The 24,530-nt window shown below is 43.4% G+C and overlaps 1 protein-coding gene across 2 annotated transcripts in view; it reads right to left on the bottom strand.

Annotated features, from left to right (window-relative positions):
• IPO11 (importin 11) overlaps positions 1–24,530 on the bottom strand; it is a 482,369-nt gene that overhangs the window by 183,795 nt on the left and 274,044 nt on the right. The window contains exons 27-28 of one of the 2 annotated variants that reach the window (XM_044276159.1): positions 16,266–16,387; positions 13,059–13,174 (exon numbers count right to left, since the gene is read on the bottom strand). In XM_044276159.1, the coding sequence (XP_044132094.1) occupies positions 13,096–13,174; positions 16,266–16,387 (201 nt within the window). In that variant the 3' untranslated portion in view covers positions 13,059–13,095. Of the gene's footprint in view, positions 1–13,058; positions 13,175–16,265; positions 16,388–24,530 lie in introns of those variants that run through there. The other variant, XM_044276158.1, reaches the window with a different exon arrangement.

A 24,530-nucleotide genomic window follows, 5' to 3' on the forward strand; every position in this document is an offset into this window, starting at 1 on the left:
GGGCAAGGACCCCGAAAAAGCTGTCTACAGGTGGATATTTGGCTTGGCTATATACCCTGCTCAAATCCCAAGGCTTGTTGCAAAGTCGAATTTTAACTCATAGAGGGCCATTTCCAAGAGGTGGCGCAGGCGAGATGGTTCTCTTCCTTGAGTTACCTCTTTGCATATTAATTCTCTATGGAACATTGCCAATAAGTGTCCATACCTGTCACCGCCACTTCTGTGAGAAGGTCTGTTAGATGTTCTTCTCTACCTGCATGAAGTTCTTTGTTTTGGTTTCACTTTGTCATCTCCTTTCCTTCTCCCAGCTGTCACCTATTTACACTAATTCTCTCCCTTTATATTTCCTCCCATACTGCCTCACTTTGCGGTTTATACTTCTTCTTGGATTGTGTTCACTGCTGGATGCTGCTTCTGCTGATTCCTCAGATAAGTCTGTTTCCTTTATTTGTGTTTCCTTGCTGGCTTTATTGTGACCCTGACTCCGTCTGTATTAAGTGCAGGGAGCCAGTGGTCGTGTCCCCTCACTATTATAGGGTTTTCAGGTGTCACATAGTATGAGGTACGTGGACATGCAATCGTCTACCATAAAGACCTTTGCATGGGCATAGGAGTCAGGGAGAGCTCTAGGGGTTTTATAGGGCTCACCCATATGCTCCTTAGTTTGGGATCAAGCCAGTCGGATGTTTATTTATAAGTTCCAGCTTTCTCCAACACCATCCGTGACAATACCATGGAGTACTTCCAGTAAGTCTCCATATAGAACTGGTCTCTTTAAGGAAATTCAGTATCATGCCTAAGAAGATGTAAGCAGAAAGGGTAACCAAACGGCCATAATTAACCCTTTCAAAACCCTATAATTTTCAGTTTTTAATTTTTGTTTTTTATTCACGAAGCCATAACTTTTTTATTTTTCCTTTCACACAGCCATAGAACGGCTTGTTTTTTTTGTGTGTTACACTTTCTAATTGTACTTAATATTGCACATAAAGTAATAGGAAGCTGGCATTGGAAAAAAAAATTGATTCTGCCATTGTTTTATGGGTTTTGTTTTTACAGTATCCCTATGCATTAAAATGGACCTGTTCCTTATATTCTTTGGGTCAGTACGATTACAGCAATACCACATTTATATAGTTTTTCTTGAGTTTTAATATTTTTCAAAAAAAAGATTTTTTCCCTGCATCGCCATATTCTTTTTATTTTTTAATAGTTATGTCTACAAAGTTGCTTTTTATTGCCAACATTTTTAAATTTTTATGACTTTTTGATCACTTTTTCTTCTTTTTTTTTTTCAGGGTTGGGGGGGCAGTGTGAATCAGGCATTTTTTTTGTTCCCACTATGGTGTTCACTGTACGACATAAATACATTTAGATTTTAATAGTATGGGTGTTTAGAATCTTTATTTTTATTATAGGGGTAATTTGATTTTTTTTTTTAAATTTAATTTTTCAAAACTTTATTTTACACTCACTTTAGGCCCTCCTAGGGGACTTGAACATGGGATCTGCATAGTCTGCATTTCCATTTTAGCCTATAGGAGTTTCATTAGGTTCCTATGGAGCCCTAGATTGCTTTCCTTCTGGTAGCCTTGCAGCATTTAAAAAAGGCTTGAGGCTGCCACAACCAACAAACAGGCCCCCAGATCTCAGTGCAGGGGAGCTGTTCGGGTCTCAGGAGCGCAGCGATCCCAGGGAAAAGCATCTCAGACGCTGTGGTTACAATTGACCATGGCATCTGACAGGTTAAGTTCTGTGATTGGCATTATTGCTACTGTTTTAAAGGGAACCTGTCACCTAGATTTTGTGTATAGAGCTGAGGACATGGGTTGCTAGATGGCGGCTAGCACATCCGCAATACCCAGTCCCCATAGCTCTGTGTGCTTTTATTGTGTAAAAAAAAACTATTTGATACATATGCAAATTAACCTGAGATGAGTCAGAGCTGGAAAATATGACTCTTCTCTGGTCACACAAGTAAGATATGACTCTTATGTTAATTTGCATAAAAGGCAGGAAGTACAAAAATGCATAAAACCTATTGAATTTGTCTGCAAATGAAATTAAAAGTGTAATTTATATGTTTAGGGTAACACGATCAACATTTAGAAATGCTCAGTGAGGGTAGCATAGTAGAGGTGACAGGTTCCCTTTAAACAGCAGAAACCCAGTGGTCACCATGTTTAAAGATTCACCGTCCGCTGTACATGTATGGTGAAGGTTGGGAAGGAGTTAATGAGACCCTCCTGTTCAAGAAAAGAAAAAAAAAATAGGGGAACAAATTGAACACTTACATACTGCCCTCTTTTTCATCTTTTCAGCTGAAGATCTGCCAATTCCTGGGCTCCTCTCCTGCCATCCACTGGGGCATACTATGCATTTGATAGCCCAAGACTTCCTGCTCCCCCTGGATTGGCCAGCACTGCTAATATGAACATGGTTTCCAAGAGAAGGGTTGGACAAGTGTCTTGGGCTAATGATGCTCAGTGTGCATTAGGTAGTCTGAGAAGCGTGTGGCCATTACAGAAGAGAAGTCCAGGAATCAACGGATCTGCAACTAAAAAGATTAAAAGCAGGGCACCATGTAAGCTTTCTGCTTCTTCCCCAGATAATTTTTTTCTTGAACCGGGTGATTGCTTTATCTAAAAAAAAAAATATGCATGATTTTTTATTACACCAAAGGATCTGCACAACCCTTTTAATTAGTAAAACAGAAACCATTTACTTCATATAAGAAAAACTGCACAAGTCCCAACAAGTCTTCTGTGTCCCTATTATACAGTGACCTACCAAATATCTGGTATCAGCCCCAAAGATGCATGGGCCACTGTGTGTGTGTAAAAGGTGATAACAGAATAATAAGGTTGAAAATTGGTTTTGTAAACCTGCCAAGTGCCCACTAAAAGTAAACATTCGGATCCAAGATGGAGGATGGATTCCTCAACCATCTGTACCTCAACAGATACCATGAATGACCTTTGTGACCGTGCGGACACATACAAAAGTATGTTAATATGTTATAGGGTCTATAATTTTATCTACATTAAATAGATCCATAAACTCAAACATGCAGCCCTACAATATCTTTAGATATTGATTTGGAGTAAAAAAGCTAAGTACAATGCCAAACATCAGCTAAAGTGGTGTCTAAACCATAGCGCTATGGTCTAGGGTGGTGGAAACAGATCCTCTGAACTGATGAAATATTTATCAGCATATCTGAGGAATAAACTATAAAATTAGCTGGAGAAGTAATCATCCAGATTGAACCCTTTATTTCCAGTCAAGGGGATTTTGTTTCAAACCACTGGGGAAGATTCTTTCCGTATGATAATACCCTTCTGAACAAGCTCCATAAACAAATGGATCTGAGATTAAAAAACAACCTTCTGGTTCAAGAATTTTAACTGGGGAAGGACCAAAACACTTAACTAGTGACCATTCCTGGACTCCTTTTCTGCCATCCAAGATGGCCACATCGTTTCTCAGACTGTCGGATGCATAATGTGCATTTGGAAGCCCAAGACATATCTTGCTGTCCTTGGATTGGCAAGCACAGTTCACATGCAAAGTGCTGGCCAATTCAAGAGCAGGGCTACAAAAATATCAAGTGTCTTGCTCAACACAGTGCGCATTGGATAGCCTGTTGCCATCTTGGATGACAGAAGAGGAGCCCAGAAATTAGCAGATCTACAGATAAAAAGATGAAAAGGGGGCCACCAGGCAAGTGTTCTAGTCATTCCCTAGTTTATGTGAATATATACAGTACAGACCAAAAGTTTGGATACACCTTCTCATTCAAAGAGTTTTCTTTATTTTCATGACTATGAAAATTGTAGATTCACACTGAAGGCATCAAAACTATGAATTAACACATGTGGAATTATATACATAACAAAAAAGTGTGAAACAACTGAAAATATGTCATATTCTAGGTTCTTCAAAGTAGCCACCTTTTGCTTTGATTACTGCTTTGCACACTCTTGGCATTCTCTTGATGAGCTTCAAGAGGTAGTCACCTGAAATGGTCTTCCAACAGTCTTGAAGGAGTTCCCAGAGATGCTTAGCACTTGTTGGCCCTTTTGCCTTCACTTTGTGGTCCAGCTCATCCCAAACCATCTCGATTGGGTTCAGGTTTGGTGACTGTGGAGGCCAGGTCATCTGGCGCAGCACCCCATCACTCTCCTTCATGGTCAAATAGCCCTTACACAGCCTGGAGGTGTGTTTGGGGTCATTGTCCTGTTGAAAAATAAATGATGGTCCAACTAAACACAAACCGGATGGAATAGCATGCCGCTGCAAGATGCTGTGGTAGCCATGCTGGTTCAGTATGCTTTCAATTTTGAATAAATCCCCAACAGTGTCACCAGCAAAGCACCCCCACACAATCACACCTCCTCCTCCATGCTTCACGGTGGGAACCAGGCATGTAGAGTCCATCCGTTCACCTTTTCTGCATCGCACAAAGACACGGTGGTTGGAACCAAAGATCTCAAATTTGGACTCATCAGACCAAAGCACAGATTTCCACTGATCCTTAATATGGGACCTCCACAGCAGCCCACCCCCTTAACTTTGACCTTCACAGCAGTCTTCCCATTTAACAGAGTGTTCCACCGCACCCCACCCTGTTGACAGTTACCTCCACAGCACCCAGCCTTTAACACTGACCATAGGTTACAGTTCCCTTAACAGAGACCTCCACCATTCCCGGCCCTCAACAGCGACTGCCCATTTAACAGTGACTGGCACAGTACTCCGCTGCCTTAACAGTGACCTCCACTGTACCCCACTCCCTTAACAGTGACCTCACAGTACCCCGCTGCCCTTTTAATAGTGGCCTCCACAGTCCCCTCCTCCCTTAACAGCCGCAGTGCCCTCCCATTTAACAGTGACTTCCACTGCGGCCGCACCTTTATTATTGACCTCCACAGAGCTCCGTTCCCTTAAAATGTGACCTCCACAACAACCCGCCCCCTTAACAGTGACCGCTACAGCACCCCACCCCTTAACACTGATCTCTATAGCAGACCATGCCCTTAACTGTGACCTCCACCGTTCCTTGCCCCCTTATAAGAGACCTTCACAGCACCCGTCCCTTTAAGAGCGACCTCCACAGCATCGCACCCCCTTAACAGTGACCTCCACAGCAATCTGTTCCTTAACACTGATCTCCATAGCGGACCGTCCCCTTAACTGTGACCTCAACAGCAGCCTGCCCCTAGGGTGGCCAGAGGTCTGATTTTAGGCCGGACAGTCCGGCTTTCAGACTCCCTGTCCTTCATGCAGCGCAGGGCCTGGACGGACACAGGGATGTTCTTTTGAACAGCTCACTCTCAGACAGCAGCATTGTGCTGTCTGAGCATGAGCTGCAGGGAGAAAGTCACCCTCCCTCCCACCCCTTCAGCTTACAGAAGTTGATTTTTACCTTTCTTTTTTCAATCCCCGTCACCTGCGGAGTGGGAGGGGGCGTGACTAAGCTGGACCTGGGGCAGGGTTTTTAGGTCCGTCTTTTGAGGGTAGCCTACCTGCTCCCTTAACTGTTAACTGCACAGCACTGTGCTCCCATAATAGAGTCATCCACAGCACCCTGCCCCTTTAAAGCTGACCTACAGCAGTAAAGAAAAAAGGCTGGGTTGTTATGGAAACCTGGTGTAAAACTGTGTGTACCTGGACACTAAGGGCCTGCGAGCTTCTATTGGCTGATGAGGGTCATGTGACCGTGTGTATGGCAGTTGGGATATGAGGAGAAAGACCTGCAGACTTCTATTGGCTAATGCATTTTTTGGGAAAATCTCAGGAACAGTCCTAGAGAGGTAAGACCCGGTATAAAACCTTCCCAGACACCTGATGTACCTGTGCTCCAAATTTCGTGATTGTAAATGCGACTGTGCGGATTCCTTTAGCGGACATACACACACACTCAGCTTTATAGATTAGATTACCGACATCACTCTTAGGGCTCTTTCCCAAGAGCGGATCCCAAGAGGGTAATCCACTGCTTGAAAGAGAGCCAAGCCCTGTTCCGGACAGCAGAGACACCGAGCATTAACATGACTGATAACGCTCCGTGCCTCTCTGTGACCTTTTTGCTACAAAATCAAAGTGACAACTTTATCTCACTGTGATTTTGTAGTAAAAAGATCACAGAGAGGCACGGAGCGTTATCAGTCATGTTAATGCTCGGTGTCTCTGCTGTCCGAAACGGGGCTTGGCTCTCTTTCACGCAGTGGATTACCCACACAGGATCCACTCATGTGAAAGAGCCCTGATTGACTTCAAGCTCTACTGCGCCTAGTTTTATGGAGCTTTCCCTTTAATGCTACGTTAAATATTAATTTGCTATGCTTTTCTTTTTGCGTTTGTTTCACGAAGACAGCATTGTGCTGATTTGCTTCGAGATATTGTTGTATAAAATACATTCTCAAGAACATCATAAGTATTTATTGACTGCGCCCCACGGAGAATCAATCAGCAAATTACAGAGCGAGATGCATTACTCAATGTGAACATTATGCCTGAATTTAAGAATACATTCTTGCCAAAACTTAAGAGAAAGAGTCTTCTGTAACAAAGACTCATCAAATATTTGTCTCAGCTACAGTACAGATGGCAGAAGGAGGACGCAAAATAAAGCAAATGATGTTTTTCAGAGCCGCAGCTCAATTCATGCTGGTGTCTGGCAATATGGGTTAACGTAAAGATGGATAACTATAACCGCCAGGTAAGAGAAACTCCAAGGGTTTTTCCACAGTCCAAAGGAAAGGATTCTTTAGTATGTCTGCTGGGATAAAAAGCCTTTTTTCCGTAACAAATATAGGAATGCAAAAAGGTTATTAGACTGGCCATGTCAATGACGTCTCAATGGAACTTGAGGTGATACTGAAGCTACGTATTAAAAATATGAATATACAAAAATCACGTTGGGTAAGTTGGCAGTGTCTGGTATTGTAGCTCATCCTCACTGAAGTAAATGGGGCTTAGCTGCAAAACCAGGCAAAGCCCAAGTCAAGTGTGCGTTTGCATCCAAGAATCCAACATTGAACTTTTGGTGCTTGTTTCTAAAGAAACCGAGGGTAAAGGTGCTAGACTGGCCAAGCATGTGTCCAGACCTAACCCCTATTGAGCATCCTCAAACGGAAGGTGGAGGAGCACAAGGTTTCTAACATCCACCAGCTCCATGATATCATCATGGATGAGTGGAAGAGGATTGTGTGAACTCTATGCCCAAGAGAGTTAAAGCGAACCTTTCACCTCAATTTCACTTAATAAACTAGCAACAGTACCTTATAGATCATCTTCAGTGTGTTCTTATACATCCTTGTGCCGCTTTCATGCGCTGTATATGCCTGAAAAAAACGTCTTATAAAGTAATCATTTCCTGCTCCAACAGTCACGCTAGAAGTCAAGGGGGTAGCCCTTCCCTCACTTCAGGCTGTACCTCCCCTGCCCTAACCCCGCCTCTATGTACTGTAATTGACACCCGGCTCAGTCGCCAGGACCGCGCTTGTACGGGAATTACAGGATCGCGCTTGAGTCCGCGCGATAGACGGGATCGCGCGGCGAATGAGGAGGACGGCGCATGCGCAGCCTGTACAAGCGCGGTCCCGGTGACTGAGCCGGGTGTCAATTACAGTACATAGAGGCGGGGTTAGGGCAGGGGAGGTACAGCCTGAAGTGAGGGAAGGGCTACCCCCTTGACTTCTAGCGTGACTGTTGGAGCAGGAAATGATTACTTTATAAGACGTTTTTTTCAGGCATATACAGCGCATGAAAGCGGCACAAGGATGTATAAGAACACACTGAAGATGATCTATAAGGTACTGTTGCTAGTTTATTAAGTGAAATTGAGGTGAAAGGTTCGCTTTAAGGCAGTGCTGGGAAATAATGGTTGCAACACAAAACATTGACACTTTGGGCACAATCTGGCCATTTTCACTTAGTGGTGTACTCACTTTTGTTGCCAGCGGTTTAGTCATTAATGGCTGTGTGTTGAGTTATTTTGAGGGCACAGCAAATTATACACTGTTATACAAGCTGTACACTGACTACTTTACATTGCATCAGAGTGTCATATGTGCAGAGTTGTCCTATGAAAAGACATAATAAAATATTCACAAAATTGTGAGGGGTGGACTCACTTTTGTGTGATACTATACATACAGGAGCTTTTATGACATACTCCAGAAGAACATTTGTGAGGTCAGACACTGACGGGCATGAGGGCCTGGCTCCCAAGCTCCGTTCGAGTTCATTCCAAAGGTTTGGATGGGGTTGAGGTCAAGGCTCTATGCGGCCAGTCACGTTCTTCCACACCAAACCATGTCTTTATGCTTCCAAATGATTCCTAACAGACCCAACTGACTCATAATTAATCCATTAGGCTCCTGATTTATTTTTCTTAAAAGGTAAGAACACAACTTCTCATTAAGCCATTCTTGCTATCCAAAAGGATCCTGATGGAACAGAGCGCAACCCCAATGTGACCTGAGCCTAAAAATCTTTTACCTGGTTCTGGCAGCAAAAAGCATAGCCATTCAAACAAGCAAATGGCCAATCATTTCTTTAGTATTCTAAAGCCCCTCTATCAGAAACCCCTGAAAACATATTGGTCTGGCACAGCTGCAGTTAGTAGCCTGCAATTGCTGCATCAATATTCATTTTTCCAAGCCACCTGTATCTTTTCTATACCCGCCAGCTTCTACTAGATTAAAGCTAATATAATCCCCACTATGAATATTAACGAGTGCGGAGTAGCCATCCAGCGTGATTTATGCAGTGCAGAAAATATGCCCCAAGTTCACCACAATAAACAAATTGATCAGTCTCAGAACTGTTCTGGAAACACAAAGATTAAATATATTCAGCAGTGTTTTTAAGTGGCAATGCAACGTACAAAGCCTGCAATTACGGCAAATTGCCTGAAATTAGACACAATAGAAAATAAATGACTCCTATTGACATAATCTGCTTTTGAACTTTTTTTTTTGATCAATACAGTCTTTTTTTTTCTTAGGAAAAGGCTGTTAAGATGAAGGAATTGTGTACTGCTTGTTCCTGCATGTGCACTCAAATATCCCAGAACCTTAGGCACTCTGGGGGTTATTTTTTAAGACCGGCGTTTTAGACTCTGGTCTTAATAACCCCTTTATCTGGCGGTGTATCCGCTGAAGTTATGAAGCGGAGCCGGCCACTACATAACTTCAACGCATCTAGAGCCGGTCTAAATGTAAGACAGCTTCCTAGCGGGCTTAAATTTAGACCATTTGGAACCGAAACCGAGTTCGGGAAAAGGTTTTCAACAGTAGAAATTTGTAGAAGTTATAACCTGAAGTCTCGCGAGACTTCGTGAAGTAATAACTTTGGCTCATCTGAGCCAAAACATTCTAATACTGCACGGAGCTCTCGCTCTGTACAGTATTCCATTTTTTTTATTATGCAAATCGACTTTGGATGTTTCATCTGAAGTCGATTCGCTCATCCCTACTACTCACCAATGTATGACCCTGTGACTTCTGTTCCTATTTGGATTTTCTTTTTAATAATTATTTTCTAATATCCTCCCAAAGTCACCCACTGACCCAACCTTGCTGTGTCTGCTCCACTCCTACCAATTGGGTTATAGAGGTTTTCCTAAGTAATTTATACCGATGACCTGTCCTCAGGATAGGTCATCAGTATCTAAATCAATGAGAGCCCGACATATGGCACCCCCGTGATTTGCGCTTGAAGAGGTTGCAGCGATCCAGTGCCACCACAGCCTCCTTACAGCTTACTCTAAACTAGCGACTTCACGTACATTGGTCTATTCAAGTCCCAGTCAAGCACAGCCGCTATACAATGGACGGCGCTGTGCTTGGTAAGCTATGAGAAGGCCGCGGCGCTCACTGGAGAGTGCCTCAGACAGCTGATCAGTGGCAGGTGTCCGACACCCTCTGATCAAATACTGAAGATCTATAAAACACTCAGAAAACCCCTTTTAAAAACTGGTAAAAAAAAAACGAAAGTTCTCTCATTTCTTTTTCTAAGAACAATTTCCATTAATATTGGTTCCCCTTTTTAATCCATACAAATTTCTTCTTTTTTCCTGTCTACTTGGATTAGTAAACAAAAGAAAGGCAAAAGTCCACATCCACCTTGTCAGCTATAAACCTCCCCTCCTAAAGTTTCCATTTAGTTCCAAAGAAGTGAACACTAAGGCATAAAAGCGCTATAATAATACAGTAAAACATGCAAATTGCAAATAAAACAGACATATAAAATGCCAACAAATAAAGGGAAGTTTTAAAAGGAGAAGCTAATTTCCTGCCGGTTATTACGGCACATTTACATTCGGGAGATACATGTTATACCAAAGGGACGCCGGTGCACTTATCCCAGGGCAGAGCTATGCTCTGTTGAATGGAACGGTGCCTGCAGAAAAAATGCTAATGTTCAGCGTTTTAAGAAAGTGAAGGATGAGGTTTTCCATGGCCTCTACCTTTCATCTATCTTGTGCAATTAAAATCTGACTTTCTCATATCGAATAAAGCATGTGACCTTCTGCACAATGTCTTACAAATACCTGTACTTGAAAGAGATACATTGAGTTCCATCAGTGAACTTTAAAGGTAACATGATTTACAGCACGTCAAGGTAATATAAATGGAAAAGCATTTCCCAGTTAAAGGTGTGTTTCAGGTACATCAAGTTACCCCATGTTCACAGGAGAGGGTACAACTGTTAGATCACTGGGGGTCCCCATCAGCTCGAGCATGCGCACTGCCAATCTCCATTCATCTCTACAGGACTGCCTGAAGCAGTCAAGCACTTGTCCTCTGCTATCTCCGGCAGTCTCGTGGAGATGAATGGAGCAGCGCCATGTAATCTACCACTCCATTGCAGGCCGTGACGGGAACGAGCCTCCCTAACGTCACCTTAATTGCTAGGGAGGCTGGTCACCGTCACGGCCTGCTATTGGCAGATCCAACCTTTACCCCCCCCCCCCCCTCCTTCGCCGGATGCTTTAATCCACGAAACAGGCAGAAGCAGCAGCGGCAGTGCGGGGATCAGGGGTAAGTATAACCTATATGAGGGGCCCAGGCATTGGGGGGGGTCATTATAGGGGTTGGATGACCCTTTTAATGGTGCTATCAGAAAGATATGGGCACTTTGCAGTTTTTGCACTAATTGTTGACAACAAACTGTGGGTCATACATTTTTACTCAGACGCTTGCCATTTTTATGGATCATATACCGTATATAACATATAAGCTGCTGGGCCCGCAGCATTACTGCGTATATTTCTGGACTGCAATTTTCGTTGTATATTAATTGTATCTAGGATATCGATACATTATATCGCAGTTAGGCCTCATGAAAATCACACAAACGTATTTTGTTTCTGCGTCCGTTCATTTTTTTTTGCGGATAGGATGCAGACCCATTCATTTCAATGAGTCCGCAAAAAATGCAGACAGCACACTGTGTGCTATCCGCATCAGTATGTCCGTTCCGTAGCCCTGCAAAAAAAAATAGAACTTGTCCTATTCTTGTCCGCTTTAGGCATTGTTACAATGGATCCGCCAAAAAAAACAACGGATGGCATATGGATGTCATCCGTTTTTATTTGCGGATCCGCAAAACACATACGGTCGTGTGCATGTAGCCTTATATGCAAGTTTTATGTGAGGAATAAAACGTTTTCTTTATGTACTCCTTGTAGCACCAGACAAGAGAGATGCCTTGGACTATATTATAGGTAGAGTGATATCCAGCCAAATATAGTTACCATATACATATCATTTTATTTCATTATCAGGTGGGACGTTCATTATATATTTTAATAATCACTTGGGACCTGTGCAATTATTGTAGAGGAATCTGGGGGAAATTCACAGCATTTGCATGAAGAAACTACAGGAGAATACAGCGAGATTAGTAAATTTACTGCAAAGTCTCAATATCGCAGGAACTTGTTCAACAGAATGCGAATACGGTTTTGTAAAACCACACTCATACGAACGTACTTGGTGCAGAATCTGTCACAAATCTGTCTGATTTTAATGTATACACAGGACATGCCATTAATTCCTGATCGCTGAGGATGTATTGGGAGAACAAATGCCCGCCGGGACCGTTTCACAGTGACATTTTTGGGCACAATGATCACTTAATCGTTTGTCGCATCCATAAACTTGAATGGAGAGAGGTGAGCACACGGAGCTCCTGTTCTCCAAATAGGTGAGGGTCCAACAGGTTAAACCGGCAGCTTAATGGCCTATCCTGTAGATATACCATGAATAGACCAAGATGTGGATAAACCTATAAAATCCAATTTTCGCTTATTACCTACAGACGTTGTCTGAATAGAGGATCTACTATATGCAGATTGATGCACAACCAACAAATATAGGGGAAATGCAGATGCAGATTGCAAAAACAAAAATCTCATCACAGATCATAACAGCCGTTTTCTAAAAAGGTCCATGAGCGGTGTAACGGGAGCAAACTAAGAGCACTTTCACACTTTGCATTGTTGTTTTCCGGTATTGAGATCCGGCAGAGGATCTCAATACCGGAAAAAAACGCTTCCATTTAGTCCTCATGCATTCTGTATGAAAAGAGACCCATTCAGGATGCATCAGGACGTCTTCCGCTCCGGAAGCATTCCGTTTTGTTACTGGACACAAAACCGCCGCAAGCTGCAGTTTTGTGCCCGGTAATAAAAATGAGGGGGAAAAAAAACGGATCTGGCACTAAAAACAATGTAAGTCAATGGTGACGGATCAGTTTTTTTTAGGAGACTAAAAAAAATAGATCTGTTACCCATTGACTTTCAATGTATTTAGTGAAGGATCCGTTTTTTTTCCATTTTGATTTCACACAATCGCATCCTAACGGAACGGATGCATCCTGATGTGCAAAATCAAAACAAATCAAATTAATTCAGGAACTGAGATTCTCTAGCGGATCTCAATACCGGAATTAACAACGCAAGTGTGAAAGTAGCCTAGGGGTACCTGCACATGTTACAGAATACGAGCGGTATCGGCAAAAGTATAGGAGATTCAACAAACCTCATGTACACTTTTCTTTCTCCTTCTGTGCAGACTTTTAAATCTGCAGCATGTCAATTTTTGGTGCAAATTTCACCCTTTTCAATGGAAGGTGAGATCTGTGGCAACAATCAAATCTGCAAGTAACCAAAGCAGATTTTGATTTGGTATGGAAACAAATTTGTGTGGAACTTCTGCAAGACTACCCACTGCAGTGTGCAGGTAGCCTAATACATTATAGAAGAAACTACAAACTTCTGATGAAAAGCACTGGACCAGAACGTTTCCTCATCCTTACAAATGAGTATGCAGTACATTGTAAAAGGCAGGGAAAAAAAGTAAACTTGTCTTTACAGGTTAACACGTGAAGGAAACGTCGGCCGCAGAAAGGACGATTGCAGATCTAAGACTTCCACTATAAGAGAGCAAAATGTAATTTAACACTGTTATGCTTTGGAATAATTAACACTCGAGTCGTTCAAAGTGTCAGAGAACTTGTCGGCTTCCCATGGCTTGCAAAGCCATTAACAACAAAAAGGGATTTGCAAACCGGCGCTTGGTCCGAATACCTGTAAGACATCATACTTTGATCTAGTAGAACGTAGATTTGAATGGGGGGGGGGGATGCTACTTATGCCGTAGAACAGAACATTTTTCTGCTACGAATATCAGAATCACAACTTATCATTCATCCACAGGATAGGTTATAAATTTCTGATCACTGGAGATACAAAAGTTGGGACCACACACCGGTCGCAAGAACTGGGATCCGAGCCCCCTTTTTGAATGGAGAGGTGGTCACACGTGTGAACTGCACCTTCCTCCAAAGTCTAAGTGATTGATGGAGAAAGCCGAGTACAGACACTTGGTTGTTGGGAGTCCCAACGTTCAGACAAACACTGATGAGATACTTAACACCTATGTGTGATTCTGGACCACTGCTTTTACATGCAGTGATCTCCTCCACAGTATGAAAACGAGGGATCGCTGTTGCATGTCCTCAAAGTTGCATTGTTTCTCGGCAGCAGATCGCAGTTTTGACCACACAATCTGCTGCCCAGAAACAATAACTTAGATGCCTGCCCGTATGACAGGATCACCCAATAAACAAGCATTTTTCTAGTTCATCATGTGATCAGCTGCACCTTCAGACGGGCAGCTTGTCAAGAACGAGCATATGAAGGATCATTCGTTCCTGATAATTTGCCCGAATATCGGGCTGTGTTAATCCACCCTGAAGCTCATCACCCAGACTGAAGAGAATCAGATCAAAGCCCAAATCACAGTCTGTAATGTATTTTGAGACGGTAATGGTGTTGCAATGTGACATGCTGCTACTGTGACAGTCATGAAAAAAAAAAATCTGACTTGGAAGAATATATCACTACAAAACATGTTGCACAACTTTTCACCGACGGATGTTGTTGTGTAGACTTAGCCTAAAAGTAGCCACCTAAGGCTCGGCTTCCACGTTCAGGTTTGTTGATGCAATTTTTGAAGCCCAAAGACAGAAACAGATCATAACCTGAGGACATGTATAAAGGTAACACTGAGTCTTTCCTTATCTTTGAATCCACTCCTGGCTTTGGCTATAAAAACTTCTTAAAAATGCCTGAATGTGGAAACCCAGCCTAAATGATGGTCAGTAAAAACCAATAAAATAAAGTGGATATCCCACTAAAAGGCATCTGACAGCTGAGACACCTAGTGATCAGAAGAATAAGGGGTTTCTGAGGGCCCTCTTCTGAGTGGTAGTAGGCATGCCTGTCCACTGCTCCATTCACTTCTATGGGACTGATAGAGCTTTGTCTACAGTTTCTTAAGAAATGACTCAACCTAGTTAATTGGCTCTCTAGTGTTTTACTAGCACTCATCTCTCTATGCCTCATTTGAAAAAAAAAGCAATTGACAAGAGGGACACATTCAAAGATCAGAAGCACAAAACAGTAATCATGACAAGATGCAAAACTCAAGTCCCTGATACTATACATCTTCAGTTAGCCACGGACACTGGATGAAAGTTGGCTGTAACAAAGGATTAGCATTCACAAATTCAAAATGGACAGATTCCTTCCAAGCAAATGTATAGGAAAGGAGATCAGCCACTGAATATTCATAATAAACATTTCGATTCACTGACTGAAAAAAGTTAAACTAATTAGACATTTTAAAGTGTTTTAAAACTTTTCATATAATCTTAAAGGTGTTCTCCAGTCCCATAATGAAATTTCATTTTATATGCCCAGAGTAACCCCAACCACTGCATATTTTTGCTTCATATATCCGTTTTTCATGTCAGCCCTTTCCATTCCCTGTTCTCAGAATCACTGCATCCTGGCAGGATGTTTACATGCAGAACTTCCTGTTGTCATCAGCTTCCTGCTGGATTTTGTAACCACACTCAGCTTGCTTTGCTATGTAAAGTTTCACCAGGCTTGCTTTGCCTAATTAATATGGAGAGGGAAGGTGGTGCAGGGGCATGACTACTGCAGAGGGAACAGTGTGGCAGGTAGAGGAAACCCTGTGAAACATTACAGAAAAATGCATGATGGATTTGGTTAACACACCCAGTAAGAAGCTGATGAAAACAGGAAGTTCTGTATGTAAACATCATGCAACATTTAAAGGGGTTCTCTGATAACGAAATTTCCCCAAACACTGCACATTTTGGCTCCATATACTTTTTTTTTTCATGTCTGCACTTTCATGAACTTTTATTGTGCCAGATGGTGCTCCTGCAAGTGTCCAGGAGGCGGAGCTTCATTCTCAAGTGCTCTTTGAACTGAGCTGCTTCACAGGCCGTCACCTCTGCTCTGAGTAGTGGCTCTAGTAGTCTCATATTTGGATGCTACTCCTGGTAGTCAAAGCAGGGCGGAGGGGTTGAAAGGCATTCATCTCCCCAGCCCCTACCCAGTGAAGTCAGCAGTTTAGCATGGTCAAAACTGACAGATTTAATTTAAAAACCTAAAGTTCATTGAGTTTCACACTGGATCTTCTCCTTCTCAACAAAGGTTCATGAGGGGGGGGAGAATACATGTTACTATGAATGATATATGAGTGAATGATATCTTTGCAGCCTCATTTGCAGCAATGTCCAGTGCTGATAAGTTGATTTATACATAGGGGTTGGGTCAACAACAGCATGGCTGCTCCAACAGTATTCTCAGTTTTTCAGTATTTATCACGCCCCAATTAAGTAGTCATCTTGCACAGAAGAAAAACACTTACCTGTTAACTGTGGGCAGCAAAGAAACCAAAGCGAGAGCAGAGAGCTTCCGCCTCTCTGGCTGGGTAATGTTGTCCATCCTATCCACCCACATTTCAATCATATTTCCAAGAATCTGGTCGGCCTGCAAAGAAAGCTGAATGAGCTCAGAAATGTCTTGACGGTAGAGTGCAATAAACAGGAAGAAAAAATTGTGTTTCCAGATCAGCCAATGCCACCTGGAAGGATGTGATAGCGTCATTATAACGGCAGTAATTCCTGGGAAAACAGGTACAAGTGTTTTCTATCACAGCCTTGGGACCTTCTCCTTGTAATCACTTCCCCCGAATGTAAACAGAACTAGTTTCCCTGAAAGCTGTAGTGCACTTATGGGGCTTATCTTAAAAGGCTTCTGTAACCCCCCATTTAGCAATTTTCAGTATCAGACATTAGCTATTTGCTAATGTCAGTTGAGTCCATATATATCACTCTCACAATCGTACTTTTATAATATGCCAATTACTTCACTACCAGCAACTTGGACGGTTACTTGCTGGTAGCCGCCGCATCCTCGGACTATAAACACGCCCCCTCCTCCACTTGATAGACAGGGCCAGCGAGCGCTCTCCTCCTCCCGTTGGTCCTGTCTGCCCATGAAATCCCGAGCCTGCGCCGTACCGGTCCTCATTCGGCGCAGGCGCTCTGAGAGAAAGACGCTCGCTTGCCCGCTCCTTCCTCAGTGCGTCTGGGCCGCGCCGAATGAGGACCGGTACGGCGCAGGCGCTGGATTTCATGGGCAGACAGGGCCAACGGGAGGAGGAGAGCGCTCGCTGGCCCTGTCTATCAAGTGGAGGAGGGGGCGTGTTTATAGTCCGAGGATGCAGCGGCTACAGCAAGTAACCGTCCAAGTTGCTGGTAGTGAAGTAATTAGCATATTATAAAAGTACGATTTTTTTTAGACATTACAGCACAGAGCGAGGTAAGAGTGATATATACGGACTCAACTGACATTAGCAAATAGCTAATGTCCGATACTGAAAATTTATAAATGGGGGGTGACAGAAGCCCTTTAAGGTACAAGTCGAAAATCCGAACCTGACAATTTGTAATGTAAACCAGAAAATGTTACCTCATTGCAAACGTGTGCAGCTAGGGGCGTAACTACCATAGCGGCAGACCATGCGACTGCTATGGGGCCCAGGGCAAGAGGGGGCCCAGTCTAGGGATTATCTCCTCTTCTACTGGAGGAGAAAACTTGGTCAGGACTCTACCCTCTAAAGGAACAACTTTTAGCAAATGAGTCCGTGGAAAAATGTCCCAAGGGTCATTAAAAAGGGGTTTGGGCAGAAACTCTTCCGTCCTGTGTGGGGGGCCTGGTTTGATCCTTGCTATGGGGCCACTGTGTGCAGCACTAGAATAAACTGCTTTTAGATAGATGTAACTCTGAGCTACATACACACAATGCATTGGCCATAGGAAAATATACAAATGCTGTTATATACTTAAAGGGGTTGTGGCACAAAAAATATTCTACATTTTTCAAACTATTACCTGGATCTGAACACTTGCATGTAATTAAAAATGTTGTATAGCCACTGAGCTATTCAATATAACATATCTGTTTAGCGCCACCTGCTGTTTGTTATTTTGCTTATTTTTTATGTCCACCTTACTGGGGTGGTCAAACGCACTCAGTTTAAATCTTCAACTGTCTTCAGCCATATATTTTCTTACAAGCTGAGGAAATGACAAGGAAGGAGCTACAGCAGAAAAGGACACACTCCCGAGCTGCCAGCCTGAAATAAATCTAGCAGAGCAGATGGAGCAATGAATGGGGAGATCTCTGGATCCATGTGAGGTACAGGGCTGGTTCTAGATTTGTTAGAAAGAGATTGTCATGTTCTATATGTGATCAATTATGTCATAACCCTTTTTCCCATAAATTAAAAGTATAGAAGTACAAGAGAATATAAGAAACTTAATGCATCTCATCAGAGAAAGGATGCTTTCTTCTTCTCTTATCAGGCTCTTCTCCTGCTCTTCCTCTTCATAAAGGCAAGTTCTTTACTTCCATAATGGCGTGAATACAGTTCATTATAATCACAAGTGAGAAGGGAAATCACAGCATCATAAATCATTATGATGCTGTGATTTCACTTTAGAGGAGCTGTATTCAGTTCAGAAGATACTTCTGCCACACATAGCATGTTTCCCAGACTGAATACTGTCATGTTAAACTGGCCTAGCTATCAATTCACTGATCAGACCAGTCTTCAGAGAAGACAATCCATCTGCTCAGTGAAGAAGCCGATTACATAGAAGTCTATAGGAGGGGAAGGGCAGAGGAGAAGGGAGGGGCTACTGCAGACGGGCAGAGGCAGACACACTCACAGAGAGAGACTGCTGCTGATTTATAATTCATTTACTGTTAATTATCTGCTGGATGAAGACCAAAACAGCTTAGCTCTGCTGTGTCATGTTCCTCAGGATAGGTCATAAATATCAGATCAGCGGGGGTCCAAACACCTGGGACCCCTGCCGATAAGCTGTTGGACTGCAGCCTCTTCCTAGGCCAGTGACGTCACCGTACATCGGTCACGTGGCCAAGTTGCAACTTAACCCCATTCAAGTCAATGTGGCTGAGCTGCAATACCAAGCTCAGGTTAGCTTGGCGGCTCCCTGAAACAGCTGATCACTGCCAAGGCCAACAAGATAATGGGTTGCATCAGAAGGGGCATAGATTCCCGTGATAAGAACATAGTCCTACCACTTTACAAATCGCTAGTCAGACCACACATGGAGTACTGTGTACAGTTCTGGGCTCCTGTAAACAAGGCAGACATAGCAGAGCTGGAGAAGGTCCAGAGGAGGGCAACTACAGTACCCTGAAAGATTATCAAAATTAGAGTTATTCACTTTAGAAAAAAGACGACTGAGGGGAGATCTAATTAATATGTATAAATATATCAGGGGTCAGTACAGAGATCTATCCCATCAGCTATTTATCCCCAGGACTGTGACTGTGACTGCGCCTGGAGGAAAGAAGGTTTGTACACAAACATAGAAGACATAGAAGAGGATTCTTTACGGTAAGAGCAGTGAGAATATGGAACTCTCTGCCTGAGGAGGTGGTGATGGTGAGTACAACAAAGGAATTCAAGAGGGCCATGGACGTATTTCTGGAGTTTAATAATTTTACAGGCTATAGCTACTAGAGAGGGGTCTTCCTCTGGATCAACTTGCGGGATAACAGGCCGAACTGGATGGACAAATGTCTTTTTTCGGCCTTATGTACTATGTTACTATGTTACTGGGGGTGCTGGGATGTGAGGATAGGTCATCATTATCTTTTCTAGGATAACCCCTTTAAAAATAAAATAAACATTATACTGAATCTTTCCCCACAAAATCAATCTGTTAAGCAAGTCCTGCTTCGTGCTCTGTAACATGCTGCCTGCAGATTGCACTTCACTTTCATGACGGGTTCCCTTTAACCCTTTCGCTACCAGCGCCGTACATGTAAGGCGCAGGAGTGATGTGTAAACATGGCGCCCGCTCACACTTCCGGGCTTCCAATCGATGCCTCGCGCGGCCAATTGGGGCATCGGTAGTTGCGATGAACACTTTCAGCCTCGCTAACGAGGCTGAAAGTGTTCATGCTGCAATTCTTATTTTGGCCACCAGATGTCAGGCCAAGATAAGAAATGAGTAATATTCAGTTTAAATCGCATTTAAAAAATCCCTGATAGAACAAAATTAAAAATTAAAAAAAACATAATTTATAGGCTCAGATATGAGCCTCAATCATCACAAAAAAATAAAAAAAATGTAAAAAAATATAAAAAATAAAAAAATATAAAGGTTTAGATCACCCCCCATTTCGTATAATAAATAAATAAATACCTAAATAACAATAAATATAAACATCATGGGTATCACCATGACCGAAAACACCCATACTATTAAAATAGAATAAAAAAAATATTCCAATACGGCGAATGGCATAACGGAAAAAAGGGTCAAAATGGCCAATCTGCAATTTTTTCATTGCTTCTCTTACCCAAAAAAATGAAATAAAATGTGATCAAAAAGTCAGGCACACTCGGGGGGCGGAGCCAGCGCCGGTCTGAGATGGCCGCTTTGATTTGAGCTCCGTGGAAAGCCTAGACACAGCACGAGCAATCAGTAGCTACAGACCCCAAAATGGTTAAAATCGGCAACCCTAAAGCCGGGGAACATCCGAACTCTACCAAGAACCCTGTTCCAGGAGGTGAAATGGATAAGTTTATTAGAAAAGCGGCTTCCTCGTTTGTGGCACGAGATCCCAAGATGGCGCCGGCCCCTCCACAGAAGGCCGCGCCGCAAGATAAATCGGATGACGACAGTGAACCGGAGGAGACGCAGGGCAGGGGAGCGCTGCCGATTACCAGGAATTACCTGAAGTCCACACTAGGCAAGGCCCTGGAACCGCTCCTAAGTGAATTCGCTGCATTGCGACAGGACATGAGGCAGGTGGGCGACCGGGTGGAGGTACTGGAGACGCATCAAATACAAATACTGGATCACCAAAAAGCCGTTACATCCTCATTTCAGAAGTGCAGTGCTTACCTGAACGAACTCCACACAGCATTTGAGGACCAAAAAAACAGGGGGCGCCGGAACAACCTGCGCCTCAGAGGGATTCCAGAGACCGTCTCACCGGGTGACATCCCAGCGGCAGTCATCTCCCTCTGCACCATGCTGTTAGGCCCCGAGTTCCCACTGGAAATTGTCATTGAAAGAGCTCACAGAGCCCTGCGTCCGAGGCCCAAGCCAGAAGATCCCCCTAGGGATATTATCTGCAAGTTCCTGAACTTCCAAGTAAAGTCGGCCGTTCAAGAAGCTGCAAGGAACAGATCCGACATCATTTTTGAAGGGGCACAAGTGTCCGTATACCAGGACCTAGCCCCCTCCACCTTGAGAAAGCGTAAATCGCTTAAGCCTCTGACGGAATGGCTGCGCTCCAATAAGATCCTATATAAATGGAACTTTCCCTTCGGACTATAGTTCTCTCATGGAGGCCGCCGTCTCAACATCACTACTTATGCGGACTTAGAAGCTGTCTATAAACACCTGCAGATACCCCCCATGCAGATTGATAATTGGGACTTATTCCAGGACCTCGCTTCGCTGCCAGAAGTCCCCACTGTGGCTGCCTTCACTATGCTGCATACTCCCAAAGCACACAAAGTGGGTAAGAGGAGCAGGCACCTGACACCCAAGAGACTCTCTCAGGATTGAGGACTTCACAGGATCAGTCCTTCCACATGTTAGCTCCTTTCCTGAGGTCCTATTTTGTCTTACAGTCTCTTCCTATCACATGTTTGTGTCTGTCTCAAGTGATATAATCCTTATGGTGATGGGCCCTGAGGTCTGTGCATAACCTATTGCCTACTAGCTCTAGATCTCTATTGCTCCCTTCTCTTTCTGTTCTTGTTCTCCTTCTGCTCATCGTCTCTGCCTCATCTGCAACCCTCCTCCCTTGTCATTACTTACATGTTTTGCTTCCCTTTGTCTTCTTGCCTCCCCCTCCTGGGCCTCGGATGTGTTTTCTTACTATCCTGTCTCCCCTGGCTCCAGACTAAGCTTTAATTCGAGTTTACATGACATACTCAGCCCTCACGGGTTATTATCTACAATGCTGTTTGGCTTATTCTCTGGTCTATTGGCCACACTACCCCCATGTTCTATGGTATTGTGCAGAGATATTCACAATACTATTTTTTGGTTACATGTCTCAATCCCAGTTCCTCCCCTATCCCTTTGTTTTTGTTCAGGTACCAGACACGAACGCTCGTACTAGCAGATACAGGTTTCCAGGAACCAGTGACCTTTGACCTCCCTCCAGACGTGACCAGTTCATCTCAAACTGTAAGTGCCCTCCCCTGGGGGACCAGCACACCACACCCTTTTGCTCTACATAACCTTTTGCCATGGTTGATATTAAGGTAGCTTCCTATAATGTAAAAGGCTTCAACTCACCCTCCAAAAGAAGCCAAATATTTTCTATTTTACGTAAAGAGGGTTCAGATGTGCTGCTCCTCCAGGAGACACACTTTAGGTTTAACCATTATCCCAACTTGGAATTCTCGCATTATCCGCTCTGGTTTCACTGTGGTGGAAATTCTGCTTCGTCTGGGGGTGTGAGCATCGGTTTTAAAAGAAAGGTTCCTTTCAAGTATGCCACGCACCTACAAGATCCAGAGGGGCGATATATTATGGTTAAGGGATCTATTGGTTCCCAAACATATACCATCATAAATCTTTACGCGCCTAACCACAGACAGGTTCCTTGGCTATCGTCCATAGCTCAGATTATCTCCTCATTCAAGGAGGGTATAGTTATTTTGGGAGGGGATCTCAATGTAGCCCTGAATCCTCGTGTTGACTCATCCTCACATAAAACCTCTCATTCTAACCGCTCTTTAAAGCATGCCAGAAGCATCCTGTGGGATCTACACTTAATCGATGTCTGGCGAACACTCTGCCCTGACACTTTGGACTATACTTTTTACTCCCATGTCCATAACACATATCATCGCATAGATTACCTTTTTGTTTCCAAGGAACACCTCCAGTTATGTTCTGAAGCAACAATAGGCTCTATCCACATTTCGGATCATGCCCCAATCTATCTTAAAGTATCTTCTCCTGTACAGAAACCTAATGGTTTTAATTGGAGGTTAAATTAATCTATCCTGGGACATTCGGACTCTATCAAGAAAATAACCCTATCCCTGGAGGAATACTTTAAAATGAACACACTCCCTGACCTTTCCCCTCAAACTATATGGGATGCTCACAAACCCTTTATTAGGGGTGAATTCATAAGTATTGGCTCACATTTAAAAAAGACTAGAGAGAAACACATAAATGAACTCCTACTAAAAATAAACAAATTAGAGTCAGACCACAAACGCGCCCATTCTGCATCCCTATTACAAGACCTTTCTAATGCTAGAGCGGAGCTAAAAACCTTGCTGCAAGCTAAATCAGCCAAATACTTCCTCAACTCACAGTTTAAATATTATGCCCATGGCGACAAGGCCACAAAATTTGTTGTGAACAGAATTAAAAATAGAAGAGCGGATAACTATATACACCAGCTATCCTCCCCTGAAGGAGGCCTGGTTTTTGCTTCATGCAAAATTGCTAGGCAGTTTAGAGATTTTTACGAAAATCTATACAATCTCCCTCCCCCCTCACCATCGGATGTGCACTCCCCCTTAATAGCGGAGTTCCTAGCCTCTGCTTCTTGCCCTTCGCTATCGTTAGAACAGAAACAATCCTTGGAGGCCCCATTCACCATGGACGAACTCTCTTCAGCCCTTTCCCAGATACCCCTAGGTAAGAGCCCGGGCCCGGATGGTCTGCCCGCATCCTATTATAAAACCTTTAAAGCTCAGCTACTTCCACACCTCCTCTCTGTCTGCAATCGAACCCTATTGGGCTCGCCCTTATCTAGAGACATGACGATGGCCCACATAGTAGTGATTCCTAAGGAGGGGAAAGACTCAAAATCTTGCGCAAATTATAGACCCATATCCCTCCTAAATCTGGATCTCAAACTTCTGGCTAAACTGTTGGCCAATCGCCTAGCAAAGCTCCTCCCTTTACTGGTGCATATGGATCAGGTAGGCTTCGTCCGCAATAGAGAAGGTAGAGATAACACAGTAAGGGTCTTAAATGCTCTCTGTTATGCTAGACAAGCTTCTTCCCCGTTGCTACTCCTAAGCACAGACGCTGAAAAAGCGTTTGATCGCATAGATTGGAATTACTTAAGCCTTGCTCTAGAGGCTTTCGGCCTACCTGATCCATATATTAAGGCAGTCTTTGCTATGTATACACAGGCCACAGCTCGAGTCATGGTGAATGGGGACCTTTCCTCCCCTTTTCAAATCCATAATGGAACGCGTCAAGGCTGCCCCCCTTTCCCCCCTTTTATTCATACTAGCTTTGGAACCCCTTCTGTCCACAATGCGTTCGGACCCTGGTATCAGAGGATTAGACATTGGGAGTCACACGCACAAAATTGCAGCATTTGCCGATGATGTCATGATAATGACTACTAACCCCAAAACCTCCCTCCCTAAAATTCAAGAACACCTGAAGACCTATAGTGCACTTTCCAATTTTAAGATTAACGAAAATAAATCCATCATTCTATGCGCAGGTATCTCTCCCCAACTCAAACTCTCTCTAAAAGTTAACTCTCCATTCAACTGGTCATCCCCTACTATAACATATCT

The sequence above is a fragment of the Bufo gargarizans genome, chromosome 1 (genome assembly GCF_014858855.1).
Source record: "Bufo gargarizans isolate SCDJY-AF-19 chromosome 1, ASM1485885v1, whole genome shotgun sequence".
Lineage (NCBI taxonomy): Eukaryota > Metazoa > Chordata > Amphibia > Anura > Bufonidae > Bufo > Bufo gargarizans.